We start from the raw sequence: 19,793 nt of genomic DNA on the forward strand, positions 1-19,793 counted from the left end.
CTTAGGACCTGTGACCTTGGGTGACTCGCTTAGGACATCAGTCCAGAGGACCCCCTGGGCTCCTGTGATGAGTAGGTTTGTGGAGGGAGGGGGTTGAGACAGTTGGTTCACCAACCATCCTGGTTTTTCAGAGAACTGAGAGGTTTCCTGAGATTTAGGACTTTCAGGGAAGTCTTAGGCAAAGAGGCATGAGTTGGTCCCTCAAAGCCTTGCTTCTCCCCTGCCATGCTCAGACCCCACTGCTTCCCTAAACCTGAATCACAAGTTAGCACAGAGCAGCACTGAGCCCTCTGGCTTCCCAGCTGACCCATGGGGCCACGTCTATGCTGAAAGAGGAGGAAGAGGACGAACGAGCCTTTGGTGCTGCTGCCATGATGTTTCTACACCAGAGGTTGGCCTCGATTCACTGTCTGAGGAGGCCCATTGTCTGAGGGCTGGGCCAGGATTTCTCAGAGATTCAATGCAGGGCAAAAACCAGGCTAGTTGGGGTGCCTACAGGGCTGGAGTGGGGGGTTCTGGGGCTGCTCTGTGCTGCTCTCCAAAGGGTTGGGGTGGTGGAATTTATGACCCTGGTGGCACTGAGCCCATCACTCCTCCCCACAAGAGCTAATTGGGCCGGTCAACCCAATGCTGACCCGCTAGCCAAAAAGTAGGCAAGAGGCCGCAGACGGGTGCTCTCAGCTGGGCCCCACCCCGTCCACACTAGTAAATCCAGGAGAGCCTCCAGGGAGCTCTGCTCAGAACCCCATTGCATGCCCTGCCATAGAGATCACAGCAGGCTCTCTGCCATCCCATTGGAGAGACATCTTGTGTTTTCAATTACCAGTCCCCATTTACGTCCTGATTCGGGCTTGAATGCCAGGCTATATTAGGTCATGCCGAGCCAGGCCTGTTGTGCTTTCTCATTAGCTGCATCACATCGTATTTTTAGGGGAGGCCGAGACTCAGACAATGCTAGAGGGCTGCTTTTCTTCCTGACTCCCCCAGCACCACTGTCATAAAAATTTCACACTTGAAGGTCCGAGGGCCCCCATGATCCTACTGCAATATGGAAAGGAATCAGCTCCGAGAAGGGGATGAGTGGCTGGATAAACAGAGGCAACACGGAACACGGTCCCTCTGCCTGTTTCTCCATCCACTCCAGCCACTTACTTACACTCACTGGCCCAAAGTCCTGCTGAGCTCCTGGTTTCTCATGGCGACCACACTGTCTTCCTTGGAGCAGTCTTCTCTGTTCTCCTGTTCCTCTGCAGACCCACAGCCCTGCAGCGTGGGGGCTCCAGTACTCTATTGTCTGCCAGACCTTCATCACTATGGCAGGAACATTACAGTTCACAAAGTTGCCCCACTAGTGGGTGTGTCAGACTCACCCGTGGGGGTGGTGGTAGGATCTCTGTTTTCCAGATGAGGAGGTTGAGACAGTGAAAAGGGAGATGATGTGCCCAAGTCCTAGATATAGTACAGGTGGACACCAGAGCATCTGCATGGCCCTAAGGATGCAGCTCAGAAGCCAAAGCCCAGCTCCCTGGTGAAGGCCACATGCTGGGTAAGCCAGGAAGAGCTGTCATAGATGGGTTTCCCTCCCTGAAGCACACTACTCACTACTGGAAGTGAGGAGTCATGCAAGTGCCTGGGCTCTCTGTACTTTGCTCCTGCCCCAGCCATCTAGTGCCAAGACAGCCACCATCCGCAGGGGTGAGACTGGGGCTGCAGAGAGAGAGGCTGTGCTCTCTATGACTTTCCACCTATCTCTGGTCCCTGTTCCTATTTCACCTTAAATCGGCCTCTCTTGCTCTCTCCGTTTCTCTCTACACAACCTACACAGACATGCCCACATACACACATACACATAGGACCCAGCATCTAAGAGAACCCCCCAGGCCATCTCGGGGTGGAGGAGGGCAAGGCTATTCCTCTTGTTCTTCCCTAGTCAACTGAGCACAGTACCAATGTGCAAGGCCTAAGGGTGAAGGATGGCTCCCAGAAAGGGGCTATTACTGGCCATACTGGGGCTGGGGTGATAGGGATGAAGTCCTATTTCAAGGCAGCTGCTTTGAAACAGGCCTGGGATCTTCAAGATCTCTGTGTCCACGAGCTCTTTGGGATAAGGCTGCAGACGGTAGAGGGCAGAGAACCAGTTCCAGATGCCTTGCACACTCAGCCTAAGAAGGGCAAGGGCAAGCCCTTTGCCTATTGCTCTTTGGCCACTAGCTCTTCCATGTCATTCATATGTCATGGCTCAGAAAACAGACCACCTAACAGGGCTGGCCCAGGGGAAGGGCACCAGATCCAGCAGGTCAATTCACCTTAAGTGGCTGTGGTCACTTTTGCTTCCATGTCCCCAGCTTCACTTCAAGCTATAGATCCAGGCTCACTTTACTGGGGGCTCAGTGTAGCCAATGGGGCTCATGAACACAGACTAGACAATAGAGGAAGAGTTAGCTTCTTTCTCTCATTGACGGCTTCCTCCATCTTCTGGCCACCCACCTATCTCCCTCCCACATCAAACTTCTGCCCTCAGGCTCTTTCCTCACACCCACTGGCATTTCTTATCCCCATGGCAGCAAAGATCCTAAGGCCGACAAAGCCAACCAGGCACCCTCTATATGCAGGGCACAGTGACAGACACCAGGTGGGGGTAGGTGAGTTGGTTTGTAGAGAAACAAGACATAGTCTTGACCCATCCAGCAGTTTCAGGTTAGTTAGAGGGGAAGGAAAAGCCTACATAAACCCATCACCACCACCAAAAAAAGTCAAATAATATGGCAAGATAGAAAGATCCAGGATTCATCTCCCTAAGTGGTGGAATAAGCAGTCTAGAAAGATCATTAAGAAGGGGGAACAAAACATAGAGGAAGAGAAATTTGTAGAGTTGGTGACACCCCAGCTTGTCTTGGAAAGACAAGACAAATGTGAACTTCAGACATTTCTTTTTCTGGCATCACATAACTTATAAGGAACACAGGTCTGCAGACCCCAGAGTACGTACTCTTGACCACAGTGCTCTTTCATTTTTCCCTGGACTCACATTATACACAGCTGATTTACAGTCACTGCTGACATTTATAAGATTCATGCCCAATCACTATTGTACAGTTTCAAAGGCTCATATCTATATGAAGGTGTAAAGAGGCAGAATGTAAGTGCAGAAAGCTGGAAGCCCAAATGGCCCATGCTCTTTGCTCACAGGGCTTCATTTTGCCAACTAGATCAAAGAACAATATCTCAAAAACTCAACACACACACACAAAAGTACATACACATTTCAACAACCTCTAAACCCAGTTCCTGGAAGGTTTGGCCATGAAATAAATCATTAGGTGACAACAGCTCCTGTTTGGGGACAGTCAGGATTTGGGCCATGAACTCCATTGCTTTTAGTAATGATGACTGTGTTGGGCTATTTGCTCAGCCAGGAAACTGCTGTGAGAACAACTGTTCTGTCCTCTTTAGAAACACATGAAAGGTAAACTCAACACTGGAGCTGGAAGTCCAGATGACCAAGAATCTCCCACCTCCTACCCACAGCTTAGAAGAATTCCAAAAACAGATGGATGACCAACAGCTCCTCCCAACTCACCTAAGCAGTTGTACCAACTAACCCTGTTTACATGGTCCGTAGGCTCCCATAGCACATAGGTTATGGGTTTCTGCCTTCAGAGTGATGGCCTCCAGACAAGTTCAAAGAACTATTCAAGGCCGTTGAAAACCAAGAGCCTGGTTGAGCATCTGCCTTTGGCTCAGGGCATGATCCAGGGATCCTAGGATTGAGCTCCACACTGGGCTCTCTCTGCCTGTGTCTCTGTCTCTCTCTGTGTCTCTCATGAATAAATAAATAAGAACTTTTTAAAAAGGAAAGAAAAAGAAAGAAAGAAAGAAAGAAAGAAAGAAAGAAAGAAAGAGCTGAGTGAAGTAAGCCAGTCGGAGAAGGACAAACATTATATGTTCTCATTCATTTGGGGAATATAAATAATAGTGAAAGGGAATATAAGGGAAGGGGGAAGAAATGTGTGGGAAATATCAGAAAGGGAGACAGAACGTAAAGACTGCTAACTCTGGGAAACGAACTAGGGGTGGTAGAAGGGGAGGAGGGCGGGGGGTGGGAGTGAATGGGTGACGGGCACTGGGGGTTATTCTGTATGTTAGTAAATTGAACACCAATAAAAAATAAATTAAAAAAAAAGAAAGAAAGAAAGAAAGAAAGAAAGAAAGAAAGAAAGAAAGAAAGGAGAAAGAAAGAACATGAAAGAAAGAAAGAAAGAAAGAAAGAAAGAAAGAAAGAGAAAGAAAAGAAAGAAAGAAAGAAAGAAAGAAAGAAAGAAAGAAAGAAAGAAAGAAAGAAGAAAAGAAAATCAAGAGCAGTGTCAACACAGTTTGACTTAGAGAACTCATCATAACACTAGGACCAAGTGGCACCTACTAAAGAAGTAAAATAACTAAACTCACTGCAAAGTCATGGAACCTTTAAGAATATTGATGAGTTGATTTTGACCCCAAGCCCATAGGGCTATACTTGTTAGGATTTTCTTGGTAAGTGACAGAAAACCCAACTGAAACTGCCTTAAATAAAAGGAAAGGAGTGTATTAGCTCATGAAATTTATTTTTTAAAGTCTCAAGGTAGTTCTTATTTTACACATATCTGAATTAAGGGCTGAGTTGATGACATCAAGACTCCATCTCTCTCAGACCCCTGCTATCTACCAGTGTCACCCCAGGTGGTAGATGGACTCAGCAGGACCAGTCAAAACATACACCTGCCTCTCTCCCAACAGTTCCAGCAAAGTCTCCTGGCACCTCATTGGTTCTAACTGACTCAGGGATGGGACATGACTGCTCTGGTATGCATGTTTATGTACCCTCGCAAAATTTGTAGGTTGAAATCATAACATTTCAATGTGATTGTTATCAGGAGGTGGGACTTGTGGGAGGTGTTTAGGTCATGAGGGTGGAGCCCTCTGAATGGGATTAGTGTTCTTACAAAAGAGACCCCCAGAGAGTTCCTTACTCCATCTGCTACACAAGGATAAAATAAAACCTTCAACATGGAAGAAGTGCCTCACCCAATTATGCTGGCACCTTGATCTTGGACTTTTCAGTCCCAAGAACTGTGAGAAATAAATCTCTGTTGTCTATTAGCCACCCAGTGTGTGGGATCATAGTCTGCATAACAGGGGACTGAATGGACTAAGACAATGACCTGGTCACTGTGGTGGCTGGGGAGAGGGGGTGGACATACACTGTGGCCTACAGGTTGGTCTTAGCTCAGGTGACTACCTTGGAGCCCATCCCAACCATAGACTGGGAGCCATAAGAGGGAAGTGTCCAAACAGACTAGAGTGGGAGGAGATGGAGGAGGAAATAGGGTCTAGGAAGGCAAACCACAAATATTCACCACAGGACTTATGACAAATGGATCAATTTTCACAGGTGGATGTCATCATACACATGACCTTGATAAGCTACAGACAGAAACCATCACCTCTGTTCTCTCTGTCCCAGGGCAGGGAGATTCCTGGGAATGCTTTGGGAAAGCCAGGGATATGAAGAAGTTCAGATAAAGTGTCCAAGCCTGTGAAGAACTTAGAGGTGACACCTAGCAGAGAGCACCCGGTAACTACTGCTTCCCTCCACTTTGCTCCCACTGTCCTTCCCCCATGAGAGCTGTGTAGGCCTTATCTGCAAAGCTATGATCAGGAGAGTATGAGTCATCCCTGCCACCTTCCCAGTAGAGCCCTAGGGACTGGCTCAGAGAGGCATGTCCAAGACATTCCCCCTTGTTGCTGGGACAGAAAGCAGGCAGCACCAATACTAAGCAAATACTATCACCATCGAGAAGATCCAAGGCTCAGAAGAGAACAGCATATGCCAAACCCAAAACAAAACAAATAAAAAAATGAGAAAACTAGTGACCACATTGGTCACCAGGACAGCTGAGAGTAAGATGTGACAGTGTTGGGGCAGGTGAGTTGCAGTGAAGGGTTCAGGACTGAAAGCATGAACAGCAAGTAGATCCCAGGGCTGCGGGAAGACCAGTGAGAGGGGTAAGAAGGCCCAGACCCTGCCAGGTCCAGGCCACATAATAGAGAACCCAGAGGTGCTACTAAGGCACATCCAGCATGTCCCTGACTGTGAGGCTTTCCCCTCGCAGTCTCCACAAGGAGTGGCATAGAGCAGTTGAGTCACCCAGAGAGCAAAATAAAGGGTGGGATGTGTTGTTGCACTCACAGGGGATCGCCATGAATGTGAGGGTAAAGCGCTGAATTGCATGAACTGATTGCTTCTGACCCCTTCCTTATCCTTCACCATTGAGTCAGGGCCAGTCTTAATGAGCTGAAAACACCTTCTGTACATGGGCTGAAAGCTGGAACAGGAACTCTTGCCCCCTGACCCCGACCCCCCAAACAGCCACCAACTCCACTGTTCTGAGTACAAACCTCTAGATAAAGAGTTCTGTTTAAACCCATCTGTGATGGTCAATTTTATGTGTCAATTTGGCAAGCCCCAGGTATTTGGTCAAATATTATTCAAGGTGTTTCTGTGAAGGCATTTTTAGATGAATTAACATTTAGATCTGCAGACTTTGAGTAAAGCAGGAAGCTCTCTGTAGTTGTAGTGGGCCTCACCCAGGCAGTTGAGGGCTTCAATAAAGGAAGACTGGCCTTCCACAAGCAAGAGGGAATCTTGCCAGCAGACTAGCTTTGGACTAAAACTACAGTTCTTTCTGAGCCTCCAGCCTGCTAGCCTACCCTGCAGATTTTGGACTTGCCAGCCTCCACAATTGTGTGAGCCAATTTTCTAAAATAAAGCTGTATGGTAAATGATAGTGATGATGGAGAGACGGATAGATGATGATGATAGATAGATGATTGATGATAGATAGATAGATAGATAGATAGATAGATAGATAGATGATAGATATGTACATACATACATATATATGGAGAGATAGAGCTAGGAATGATAGAAAGAGAGAGGAGAGAGAGAGAGAGAGAGAGAGAGAGAAATGTGCACACATATACATCCTGTTAGTTCTGTTCCTCTGGGGAACCCTGATTAATATACCATCTGTCTGGGTTTAAACCTGAAACCCTTTCCACATCCCCACACAATCATCCCACTGTTGTATGAGATGAATATATAGCATATCTACTGTATACCATATATATCACATATACTATATCCCATACACACACACACACACACACACACACACACCTCCATTCCTCAAGGCTTTTCACAAAGGTATTCTCTCTGGGGATCCCTCCTTGACCCTCAAGCCCTACAGCCTTCAGGTCTGTCCGCACACCCTGCACTCCTACCAAAGAACAGCAGAACCACAGCTCATGTAGGTCAGAAGACCCAAATATCTCAGTTGATTCAACTGTAGCCCAGAAAAAAAAAAGCCCTTTTACTAAATCCACTTCTGCTTAAGGACCTTTAGGAGACAGGACTTCATTAAGCTGGAGACAGGCTCTCCCCCAACAGATTGTTCCCTCTGTTCCCCAAGAACGTAATCCACTCCACCCTACCCAGTGGGCATGCATGTGAGGGGAGTGTCACATAGTGTGGGTGCCTGTTCCACACTTGACACTACGCATTCACCTTTGGGCCCACCATTCCGTGCTTTAGCACAGTTCCCAGTGGTCCCATCTCCTGTGTGGGGTGCATTCCATCTCATTGTCATTCACTCATTCCTCTGAAAAAGCTTTATTGGATACCACTGTGGGCTCAGCAGAAAACAAAGTCCTTCCCCTTGTGGAACTCACACTTTCACGGATAAAACATGATAAACATGTAGATCTGACATGAGCCATGCAGCCATGACATTGTGGGAAAAGACAATATCTTACTCATTTTTCAGAGAGGGACATGAAACTCTGGAAGATGAAACAACCTGTCCAAGGTCACAGAGACAGCCAGAAATGGAGCTAGAGTGCCACCCATGTCTGTCTAACCCAGCACCCAAGCTCCTCTTTCCCAGGTGCCAGAGAGCTTGGGAGAACAGACAGGCTAGGAGTGGCTGGAAGGGGAGATATCCTTCCAAAGGCAAAATATCTGCGTTTCTCATGTTCTCCTCTTGCTTTACACCTCAAGCTCTTCTGACCAAAAGTTCCTGTGCAGTGGGCACAGTAGAGTTGGTGAAGTCTCTGGCTCCAAACCCATTCGAACAAGAAGAGTGGTGAAAACCACTCTGTGGGAGAGTAGTGCTCCCACAGAGCACTAGAGGATGAGCTGAGCAGCCCCTCTCTGCAGTGCCCAGAGCCCCTCGCATGCAGCCCCATCTGGGCACCTGCCACCTTCAGAGAGGGAAGTTGGCAGAGAGTCGGAGCCAGGGTTTAAGCCCTGGAAAAATGCCAAACCTCAAGCTCTTTCCTCTATTGAAATTAAAAAGTATTGTGGTGTAGCTTGGCTTTACAGTTTGGGTGTGATTTTGCTAGGCAGCTGGGGAAGAGCTGCGTGGCATTCTCCACGTAGAACAGCTTGAACGGTTATGGAGGCAGACACAAGAGTGGAGTTCTTCCAGGAGCCAGTAAAACCACCTGCGGTGAATAAGGCACCAAAGAGCATGATCCTGGGTGCTGGGAGACCTTGGTTTCGGGGCTGCTTCTCCTGAGACCACTGTGGTCATCGTGAATCTTACACCGGCCTCAGGATTCATCCAGTCCCACTTCCTCACTCTACTGAAGAGCACAAGGTCTTTCATCAGGCTGGAAATGAGAAAGCCAAGAGCCTGAGAGGTCAAATCTCTTCAAGAATCACCCTGAAAGGCTGGCTGTAAGGGCATGCGGCTCCCTCCACCGCTCCCCACCAACTGGCTGGCCCACCCTGGCCCAGACCAGAGCAGCTTCAAGAGCAGACACAAGCCTCCAGCTCTCAAACTGGAGTGGAAAAGCCTGGCACTACTGAGTCTCTGCCCTTTGCCAAGCCCTGCACTGGATAACTCACCAGAAGGCTAGAAACCATGATCTCCAAGTCACAGTGAGGAAACGGGCTCCGTCCTCTGCTCAAGGTTAAAATCAAAGCCATGTGATGTGATGGAACTAGAATTGGAACCCCATCTTTCCAACCCCAGTCCAATGCCTTACCTTTAAAATGCCCTTCTCGGGAACACCAGCCACTCCCTCTAAGACGTGGCGCCCCCCTGGGAACTCCTGCAAGGGACAGATCCCTCCCAAGCAAGCACATGTTGAAAGTATAAGGGCTAGGTTTCAAGCAAACAAACAAAGTGGAGAATCATAGAAGTAGACCCCCCAGGAACAGCGAGCTTGCTGCGGAGAGCTCCTGGGGCAGCCAGGTGTGTCAAGATACAGGTTCCCCAAACTGCTGGCAAGCAGAAGCCTTTTCCCTTGGAGAGGCCTGGACGGGCCTGGCACAGCAGTGAGCACAGTGAGTCCCAGCACTGGGGCTTATCAGATATCTCTCGATTCCAAGCGGAATCTCTGGGTGCTGAGTGCCTGCAAACCTTCATCCGCCTTGGCATTGCCACCTACTCTGGCAGCCCAGCAGTGCACACAGCCCACGTGTCTTCCTCCCTGGCCTATTGTATAGACAACAGGAGAGGATAAGAAACGGAAGCGTGTCAGACCAGGTCTCACAGCCGGTTGGATCTACGTAGCACCAAGGCCAACTGAGTCACCTCTCCTGGCGATGACTGAATGGTCAACCACAACGGGAGGCAGTGGCACATGGTATTTCACAAGCAAGGGTATACCTCTAAAATCCCGGTACCTGTGTCTGCACAGGAACTAGCACTGCCTTTGGGTGACCCTGGGGGAGGCAGGAGCCCTGGCTTCCGGAGTGTCCTGTCAGCACCCTGGTCAGGCCACTGTTGTCTCTGGGTTACTGCTCCCAACTCCACCCCACCAGCCTCCAGCCTCAGCCAGAATGATGGAGCCAGATGAAAAAAATCTGATGGTGCTTCTCCCCTCCCTAAAAGCCCTCCAGCGGCTCCTCTTTGCCCTCAAGACAAATCTTTCCAGGTGGCTGCCTTTCCAGGGCCCTGCCCCCTCTCACTTCTCCATTTGCCTTTCGGCTCTTCACATCCAGTCCCGCCAAAGGGGGCTTTGTTCAGTGGCTTGAACAGACGAGGCTTCCCACTCACCCCCATGGTCTTGGCCAGACGTCTTCCCGCCCATCCCTCGGTTCTCATCCAGCTGTCACTTCTCCGAGGACCCTCCTTTGATGCCTGGGCCCAGGCCAGGCCTCCTGAGTCCCCATCACCTGCTGTACCCCCCTCATCCTGCTTACCACTGCCTGGTGTCCCCTTAGTATCTGTCTCCCCCTGAGAGAAGCATGGCGGGGCAAAGCCCCTCACTGTCCTGCTCACCACTCTATCCCCAGCAATGAGCACAAACAGAGCAAGGTAAGCGATCCTTGTTTGGAGACACCTCCAAAAAAGAGTTGTTGAATGAATTAACGAATTAATGAATCTATCATTCATTAAAACTCCTGAGGCCAAGTCCTAAAAAAGAACCTTTAAGATGAGTATCTGCTGAGAAGGAAGGCTATGAGGTACTCACCGGTGCTGAGGAAGAAACCCCAAAATCCCCAGTGAACCCCAGGGACAGGTGGGGTCGCTGACCTGGGCCAGGACTCACCCCTCCTCACCAAGCCCCAGCTTCATGGGTCCCCACTGCTGGGCAGCCCAGTGCCTTGCTCTTGGCCAAACTGAGACCAAGCCACAGACATGACGATAGCCTAGAGAACTTGGTCAAGACCCAGCCTCATGGTTCCCTGGTGCTCTCTCCCCTGACGCACCAGCGGGCAGGGAGGATGGTGTGTGTGTCTGTGTCTGCATATGTCTGTGTCTGTGTGTCTGTGTGTCCGCATGTGCACTCTGCCATAGTCATAACAACCCCAACACATGCCCTTATATCCACAGAGTGGATGGAAAGAGGGTCTCTGTTTTTCTTCTACAGCTGCTCAGTGACCCAAGCAGCTGGTCTGTAGGCAAACCAAGTAGCTGGCCTCCCTCTCGTCCATCCCTCAAAGAGGTAGCACCTGGCTGCTCCCAGGTGTTGGGTCCTGCCCTGGCTATTCCTGATTTGCCCCTCTGGCTACAGCCCCTGGCTTTGTCCACCCTGTTTCAAGCCCTGGAAGGCTGTCCCCAGGAACTGCTCTCTGACCCTCACTCTCTCTGGTGATCTCCACATCCTGTGCACTCCCAAGGGGCTTCCCCACCACTTGTGGGTTCCCCTTAACTTTGCCTGCACCTTGTACATAGTCCCCTTCCAATCGCCCTTCACTGGCCTTCTCAGTGTGCCATCTTGTTTTTCTCAGACAGATTCCAGAGAGGCCCCAAATTCCTGCCCTTGAACAGTTGGAGAGAGCCTTAAAGGCCACTCCAGCCTGGCCTCCCAAGCCCTCCTGAACTCTTTGTTGTCACTTAAATTTCCTCTTCCAAGCAGAGCCGCTGCGAAAGACACCGCCTGCTACAGAACCAGTGTCAGCCTCTTCAAAAATATGCGCATTCCATCATCCCATCCTCCTAGCTCAGCTCCATCACCCCACTACTGTGAGGGGGAATGGAGATTCCAGCACTGGGGTGAGGAAGAGGAGCCAAGTCACAAGTTGGAGAGGTGCTAACTATAATGAGAATCAGTGACATAACACTACACTCCCTTTTAATTGACCTCTCCTTCCAGCATCACAGGTGTGCCCTCACCTCCCCTGATGCTTCCACCCTAGGTGCTGGTGAGCAAAATATCCCTGTGAAGGAGGTCTTGAACTTGTTCACACATGAAGAGACATGTGCACACACATACCCTCTCACATACACTCTCATACACAGCCATTCACATGTATGTATTCACTTATTCACACATACACACACACACAAAGGTAGAGCCCACATTTGAAAAACACCCCAAACTCTCACTTCCACTCCAGGTTTCTGTAAGGCTTGTGATTCTTCCAGCCAGCTGTCCCCAAGGACAACACGTGGCTTGGCCCTACCCAGCGAGGCTCACCTAAAGGGGGGACGGGAGGAGTCAGCATTTCAAAGAATCTTAAAACAGATCAACAGAAAAGCCCACCGCGATTTCATAGCCCAACATTACCTAAGAAGTATAATGTTCTCTCAGCTGCTCTATGAAAAATGAAATTCAAAAAAAAAAAAAAAAAAGGAAAAAGGAAATTCCGCAGTCCAGGGAGTTTGGGAAACCCAGCCCGCCATACTGTCTTCTCTCAGAGATTCCCACAGCTGTGTGAGGTCCTAAAGAGCAGGTTCCTGCTACAGGCCATTTCACCCAATATTTCAGTGACAGATGACAGATAGACGACAGAGAGATAGATGGTAAACACGTGAGAGAGGAAGAAAGGAAGAGGGAGAGAGATGGATATTGATTTTGTAGTTAAATAAACTTCAGGGAACATATGTTTAAAGAACACTGACCTAAACCAGCCATTTTCATTTTATAAATGAAGAATCGGGGGGGGGGGGGGCAGAAAGGGCTTCGCCCAAGGTCACTCAGCTAGTAAAAGGCAAAGGTGGGACTAGAGCCCAGGCCTCCTAATGCCCAGGTCTGGGCTCCTTCCAATAGGCCCTGTTCCATTTTTTTTTTTTTTTTTTTTATTTAACTCTAAACCTTAGGATTTCTGGGAATCAAAGGGATTGATGCTCTTTTCACAACAAACCCTGGTGTTTGTGATTGTACCTGGTGACTTCACCGGCTTCTCTCCCAGGCACACCGTCTGCCGAGGCAGACGCCCCTGCCTGCATCCCAGGCTCCCAGGTCCACCCGGCGGGGTGGCAGGGCCCAGGGCAGAGGCCTGGACACCTGGATCGTGCCACCCTACCTGGGTGGGGGTAGCTTCCTGACGGGTATGCCCAAACAGAGACAAGAGCTCACCGGGCCACCCCCAGGGATGGGGTTGGAGAAATGACAGCAGAGGTCTGACCCGGGCCGGGAGCGCCAGCAGCTGGCACCGCTTCCACGGGCTCCGCGGCATGAGCTAGAGCTCTCTTCCCGCCCCTCCTCCCTCAGCCCTAGTCCCAGCACCCTTCCTCCCGCATCCTCTGCCCTGGGCTCCCAGGCACGGTGACCTCTCCCTCGCTGCACGCTCAGGGCACAGAGAGATGCGGGCAGGCACACGCACTGCCCTTCCCCACGCTGTCCCCGGGGCTCGGCTACTCGCTGCTTCCCGCAGCACATGCCCGTCCCCACGCAGCCTCGAGGCTTCCAGAGCACAGGGCAGGCCCTAATGTCAGCTACCTCCCACGGGGCCCAGGCCTCGGCCCTGCGGGGCGCATACTCAGAGGGCAGAGACCTGCCTCGCAGTGCCTGGCATGGTGCTTGGCACACAGCAGGCACAGAGGGGACCCTGGGGCTTATCGGCGACTTCCCCATCCCACAGCAAAATCGAATCCAGGTTGGTTATCTGTCATCGGCAGGGGAGCCAGGAGGAGGAGTCTTCCGGACAGACTCTGGGATGCCACACCATCCAACGCTTGTCAGGGTCTCGGGTCCCTGAACAGCACAATGTGGGGGCTGAAGATGGGTGCGGGCATTTCTGGCTCTTGAAGTCTGATTCGGTCATAGACTCACCAAGAGGAAAAGCCCAAGCACTTCCCATCCTCTCCTCCAGGCCTGCGGAACGGCAGAAAATAAACAAAGCCTTGCACTCCAGACCCGAAAGCCGGGGGCTTTTGGTACCTGCACCAAAAGGACATAAAACAGGAGACTCAGCTGCAAAGACAGATTCTCCTGGCCCACACGCCTAGGAGGAATGTGGACAGGAAGCTGTGGGATAAATCTCATCTCCTGATCTCGAGGCTAAGACAGATCCCTGTGCTGGCCATTTCTCGTCCTCAGATCCCCACCCCACCCAGACCTCCTCAGGCTGATGCTCGAGCCCTGTGCTAGGAGCAAGCAGCGATGCCCTCCCACGGGGAACTCAGAAACCCGGGCCCCAGGTCTGAGCTCCAGCCCTCTCTCCTCCACCTCTCCCAGCCCCATCCACCTCTGAGGCTTCTCTGCCACTGGAATGGGGGTTGGGGGCTCCACCAGAGGCCTGTACCATGTGACACCATTGCTCAGACTTTTCCCCCCTTCTCAAGGAGCAAGGCCCCTGGAGGCGAGGGCAAGGCAAACACTTGCCCAGCAGACAGAGCAGAACAGAGTCAACAGCAGCAGTGTTTGTATCTACCCCTTTGTCTGGGACACACAGCCTAGTTCCTGAGGGCTTGCCACGGTGGCCTATTGTCTGGCAATGTTTGCCTTTGGGGCAATAGGTGCCCTGGAGTAGGAAGAGAGAGGCCCAGTAGGGGTGGGAAGTGGGGCCCAGCACCACACCAGGCAGCCAGCCTTGGTGCCAAAGGCCGTGGCTTAGGAGGCCCCCGGGGCAAGGAGCCAAGGGCCTGCCCACTCAGCTTTCTGCAGGCTCAGGTGACCGGGTGATGGCAGGAACTTCCCACCTCTAACAAAGACCCCTGAGAACCATTGTCTTCACACACACACACACACACAAACCCCAGACCCTGCTTAGGGCTCGCCGCTCTCCCAGCCCTGCACGCACACCCTCGCCCCCACCAAAGAAGTTAAGGAAGATAAGAGACACCGCTAGTGCCACCCGGAGGGTACAGAAACAGCTCGGGAGGGCTGAAGACCTGCTTCTGGGGGCACGTCCAGAGTTGTCCACGCAGATGTTAGAGGCAGCGGCCTTACGATTCCACCTTCCCCAAACCATGACCCGTCCCTTGATTGCCCTCAAACCCTGCTCCTCCGTGAGTGGCCCTCTCTCATCAGGCTACATCTGATCTTCCATAAGCGCAGAACCACTTCACATCTGTCAGCCGCTCCTCAGCTGAACGAGGCAGCATGGGCCCAAAGTCCTATCACCCGGGGCTCTGGGACCCCGAGCAAGGCACTCCCTCTTTGAGGATGAGGGGTGGGATCCCTGGATCTCTCAGGGCCCTTTCAGCCTCAAAGTCACATGACCAGAACCACAGGGTGAGGATCTTAGGCCCTCCTAGACAGCAGAGTGGAAGTTGATACTATAGAAATGCAACAGGAAGGGCCCATGCCCTTGGCCGGAGACAATTCAAGCCACCAGCCAATACACGGCTCTATTCAGGTGTCTCTACCACACTTTGTGCATATACCACACTCTGAGCTGTAAACCACATGTTGCATATTATCACACTGTAAGGCGTGATACACATTTCGAAGTATATTTCACACTTTGGATTATACCCACACTTTGAGGTATATACACACTTTAGGGCATATACTTTGCAGGATGTAGCACTTTGTGTATATCTACACACTTGGGCTATATCACACACTTTGTGTATACACCACACTTTATGCAGGGATCTCCCAGCTGGGAGCATTCTGCAGTGTTAAGGTGACTCTGGCAAGGCTCTGAGGCTCAGAGTACAAACCCTAGAACCACATAAAGCTGGAGTATGATGCCTTTCCACCACTTGTTCACCTCAAGCAAATCACTCTGAGATTCAAGTTTCTTCACCTTACAAAGGAGATAATAATACTGACCTCATAGGGCTTGGGGGGTGGAGATTAAATGAAGCAGAGTCTATAATGGGCTCACCGTAGTGTCCAGCACACAGGAGACACTCGGTAAGGGGTGCCCGGGTGGCTCAGTGGGTTAAGCTTCAGACTCTTGGTTTCCACTGCGGTCCTGATCTCAGGGTCGTGAGCTCCAGCTGGGATGGAGCCCCTCGTGGAGCCCCTCCTCTGGCTCTACTTGGAGCCCTGTGATGGGGTCAGCAAGGGCTCTGCTGCTGGCTGGGCTCTCTGGGAGTCCGCTTCTCTCCCTCTGCCCCTCCCCCCCTCACCACATGCCTGCCCACGCTCTCTCACGGCCTAAAATAAATAAATCTTTTTTTTTAAAAAAAAGAAACACTTGGTAAATGGTAGGCATATCATCGTTCACACTTTCAAAGGTGAGTGTTTTATAATGTAATGTGTTTTTTAACTTAAATTTAATTGAAATCATATATTGAATTTATGTATATACATTGAATATCTCTCTCTCTCTCTCTCTCTCTCTCTCTCTATATATATATATATATATATATATACACAAAGTCGCATGTTCCCAGAGTCTTAAAGCTTTGGAAACTCAGATAACAGACAGAACCATTTAATTCATATTTATTTCACATTTGATCTGTAAACTTTTTATTAAAAAAAAAATCCACCGTCATTAGCAACATGTGCTGACATTAGTTTGTCTTTAGTGAAATAAGAGCGCAGGCCTTAAAGAGTCTCGGTCTAAAACATGTAGAAACTCGGATGTAAACACGAAGTCTCCGCCCTCCTCCCTCGGTTTTGGGAGTTCATCAATGACACGACCTCAACCAGAACAGCAGGGGGGGGAAGGACAACACTTTGATACCTAAGAGCTCCTGGGGCAGGAACTGTACAGTTTGGCAGGCTCATTTGTCTTTTCGAACTGTTTACCTTGGGCAAATTGCATCAGGTTTGCTTCTTCCACATAATTTCCACTCCTCCATCTAAAAACAGCAGCCAAAAGATTTCTTGCAGTCAGCATTTTTGGGGAAGGAGGGGCAGGTGCACAAACATACAAGATAGAAACATACATATTCTTCAAGCAGTGGCCCTGGAGAGAGGGAAAGGGGGGAGGGGAGAGAGAGGGAGAGACCCAGGAAAGAGATACTTTTAAAGTGAGTTACTGGGGCCAAGGGTGTATCAGAGGATGATGGCTTTATACACAGGGCTGCTGCAAGGCAGAAAGGTTCATTTGCTTCTCTCTTGATCCCTCCTTGTAATATTTACATAGGAAAAGGCAATTATGCTGTTAGGCACAGGAAAAAATCGACAGAAATCTTTTCCCCCTCAGGAAATCTCCAAGCAGGTCCAGGCCCAGGGGACCATCACCAGTTGCTGGTGAAGAGGACACAGAAGGAGGTAATGACAGGAGAAAAGGGCTTGCATTGCAAAGGAGCTTGGCCTGAACCCAACACAACGTGTGTGCCTCAAGGGCATCTCCAACAGCATCAAAAGCCCAGACGTTGGGGACCCTCGCGAGTACTATCAAAAATAGTGTCTATTTACAGTGGGGGTGGGCCGTGGGGGAGGATGGGCAGGGCTGCCCTGAGCATTTGTTTAAAAACAGAGTTAGGGGAAGGGGGAGAGCAATCAGCAGGGGCTGGGTGACCCCCATCCCTTAATCCTTGGCGAGCCAGACCCTCCGGGGTCCAGGGCTTGCTTGCTCTCTTCTGCATGGACAGCGGGGCTCCGGGGGGAGGTGAAAATACCTTTAGGAAACAACACTGATTAGAGGAGGCCCCAGAGCCCAGGAAGACCGCTCCAAGTCACCAAGGGCCCTCCCGGCCAGCTCTTCCCGCTGCGTGGTCCGGGCGAGAGCAGAGGCCCACGGCGGGCCGCGGCGCAGGTCTGGGCCAGGACCCGGGGAGGCGGGCGGCGGGACCCGGGTTTCTGGGTACGCCGGGGCTGCATAGACGGGCCGTGCGTCCTGGATCCCCCGCGGGCCGCGGCGCTCACACGATCCGCTTCCTGTCCCCCCGGCAGAGGATCTTCTTGAAGGCCCGGCGGAAGTCGTGGTTGAAGATGGTGTAGATGACCGGGTTCAGCGAGCTGTTGCAGTAGCCGAACCAGAAGAAGAACTTGAAGAGCGTGCGCGGCACGGAGCAGCCCACGGCCGTGAGCGTGTAAGTGAAGAAGAAGGGGAACCAGCACACCACGAACACGCCGATGACCACGGCCAGCACGAACGTGAAGCGCTTCTCGCGGTTCTGCCGCCCGCGCCAGCGCGACGCCTTGGCCGCGCCGCCGCGCTCCGCCCCGGGCCCCGCCGCCGCCGCCGCCGCCGCCGCCGCCGCCGCCGCCGCCCCGGGCCCCGCGCCCCCGCCCGCGCCCCCGGGCCCCGCCGCCCCCCGCCCGCGCCGCGGCGGGCTGTCCCCGGGCTTCACCTGGCTCGCGCGCGCCTTGCCCTTGGCCCGGGGGCCGCGCTCCGACCCGCGGGGCCCCGGGGGCCGCTCGGCGTGCTCGGACGACGAGCTCTCCTCCAGGTCCAGCGCGTCGGCGTCGGCGTCGGCGTCGCGGGGCCCGGCGGGCGCGGGCTCCCCGGGGGCGCCGTTGAGCTGCGGGCGCGGCGGCTCGGCCTCGGCGCCCCCGGGGCCCGCGGCGCGGCGCTCGGGGCCCAGGCCGTTGGGCCTGCGCTCGGCGCCCCCCGGCGGCTGGGCGGCCGCGTCCGGGCCCCGGCGGCTGGGCGGCACGCGGGTGCGGCGCTTGGCGATCTGGTAGATGCGCACGTAGACCAGGATCATGATGAGGCAGGGCGCGAAGAAGGAGCCGATGCACGACGAGATCACGTACCACTTCTGGTCGTTGATCTCGCAGCGCGGCTCGGCCGGCTGCGCGCCGCCGCCGCCGCCCTTCTTCTCGATGGAGATGAGCGGCGGGAAGGAGATGACGGCCGAGATGACCCACACGGTGACGATGATGGCCTTGATGCGGCGCGGCGTGCGCTTCAGGTTGTACTCGATGGCCTGCGTGATGGACCAGTAGCGGTCCAGGCTGATGGCGCACAGGTGCACGATGGACGAGGTGCAGAAGAGCACGTCGAGCGCCAGGTAGATCTCGCACCACGCCTTGCCGAAATACCAGTAGCCCATGACCTCGTTGGCCAGAGAGAACGGGATGACGAGCGTGGCCACCAGGATGTCGGCCGAGGCCAGAGACACCAGGAAGAGGTTCTGGGGCGCCTTGAGCGCGCGGCTCGTGAACACGGCGATGATGACCAGCACGTTGCCGAACACCGTGAGCAGCATGAGCAGGCCGGCCAGGCACACCAGAGTCAGCGTCACCTGCAGGGAGTACGGGGTGGCCCGCGCGCCGCCGCCCGGCGCCTCGGTCCCGTTCCAGCTCGCGTTGCCCGCGTCCGGCTGCAGGGAGCCCATGGGCGCGAAGCTGCCCTCGGCCAGCGGCTGCTCCTGGCGGAACATGAACGCGGGCGCCCGCTCGCCCGGGCCTGCCGCCAGCTGCCTTCCGGCCCGGCGCCCTGGGTCCTCCTCTTCCTCCCGCGCCCCGCTCGCCCCGCCGCGCCTCACATGGGGAGGGGGCCGCGGGGACGCCGGCCGAGCCGGGGGGCCGCTAGCAGCCCATGGGCCCGGCTCCCGCGAACCGCACCGGCCTGCGCTGGCGGCGCGCGTGCTGGGCGCCCTCCCCTTCCCAGCTCAGCGCAAGTTTTATTTCTAAGCGGCGGGCGGGAGGAGGTCGAGTCGGCGGGGAGAGGGAGATTTACTCTTCAGGAAGGGAGAACAAGAGTCATCGGTGGCCTGACGACTTGGAGGGACGACAGCAAGTCTGCGGTCTAGCTAGATGTCGACTCCCGAGCCTGAGCGAAAGCGGGAGGGCTTACCGTGCGCGGGGCCGCCCCACCCCGGGGGCAGCCGAGGGGCGCTGGCGCGGGCCTGGGGTCCAGGGCTGTCTTCTCACATGCCCGAGGCGGCTACCGACTCTCTCGCTGTGCCCCGAGGCGCGGCGGTGCGGGCCGGGCCGGGCGGGGGCCAGGGCGCGGACCGGCCGCCTCCCCGGGAGCGCCGCCCGACTTCCAAAGTTGCGTGCCCCGCCGGGGCTGGGGCTCGGCGCGCGGAGCTCGGGGGCGGCGGCGGCGGCGGGGGGAGCGGTGTGCGGGCCGCATGAAGACGCCCCGTCCTCCGGTGGGCCGGGGCGAGCGGGCGGTCGGCCCCGCAGCAGCCGCGGCCGGCGCAGGGGTCCCCCGGGGCGCTGAGTGCCGCGGGACAGGCCGGGGCCCGAGGGCAGCGCGAGGCGGGCAGGAG

At 53.5% G+C, this 19,793-nt stretch overlaps 1 protein-coding gene across 1 annotated transcript; it reads right to left on the reverse strand.

Annotated features, from left to right (window-relative positions):
• Positions 1-16,103: 16,103 nt before the first annotated feature.
• Positions 16,104-19,508, reverse strand: ADRA2A (adrenoceptor alpha 2A). Its single transcript, XM_072805338.1, has one exon. It carries the CDS (start codon positions 18,954-18,956, stop codon positions 17,490-17,492), a length of 1,467 nt encoding a protein of 488 aa, XP_072661439.1. The 5' UTR covers positions 18,957-19,508; the 3' UTR covers positions 16,104-17,489.
• Between the last annotated feature and the right edge of the window lie 285 nt (positions 19,509-19,793).

Source organism: Canis lupus, chromosome 29 (assembly GCF_048164855.1).
Source record: "Canis lupus baileyi chromosome 29, mCanLup2.hap1, whole genome shotgun sequence".
NCBI lineage: Eukaryota > Metazoa > Chordata > Mammalia > Carnivora > Canidae > Canis > Canis lupus.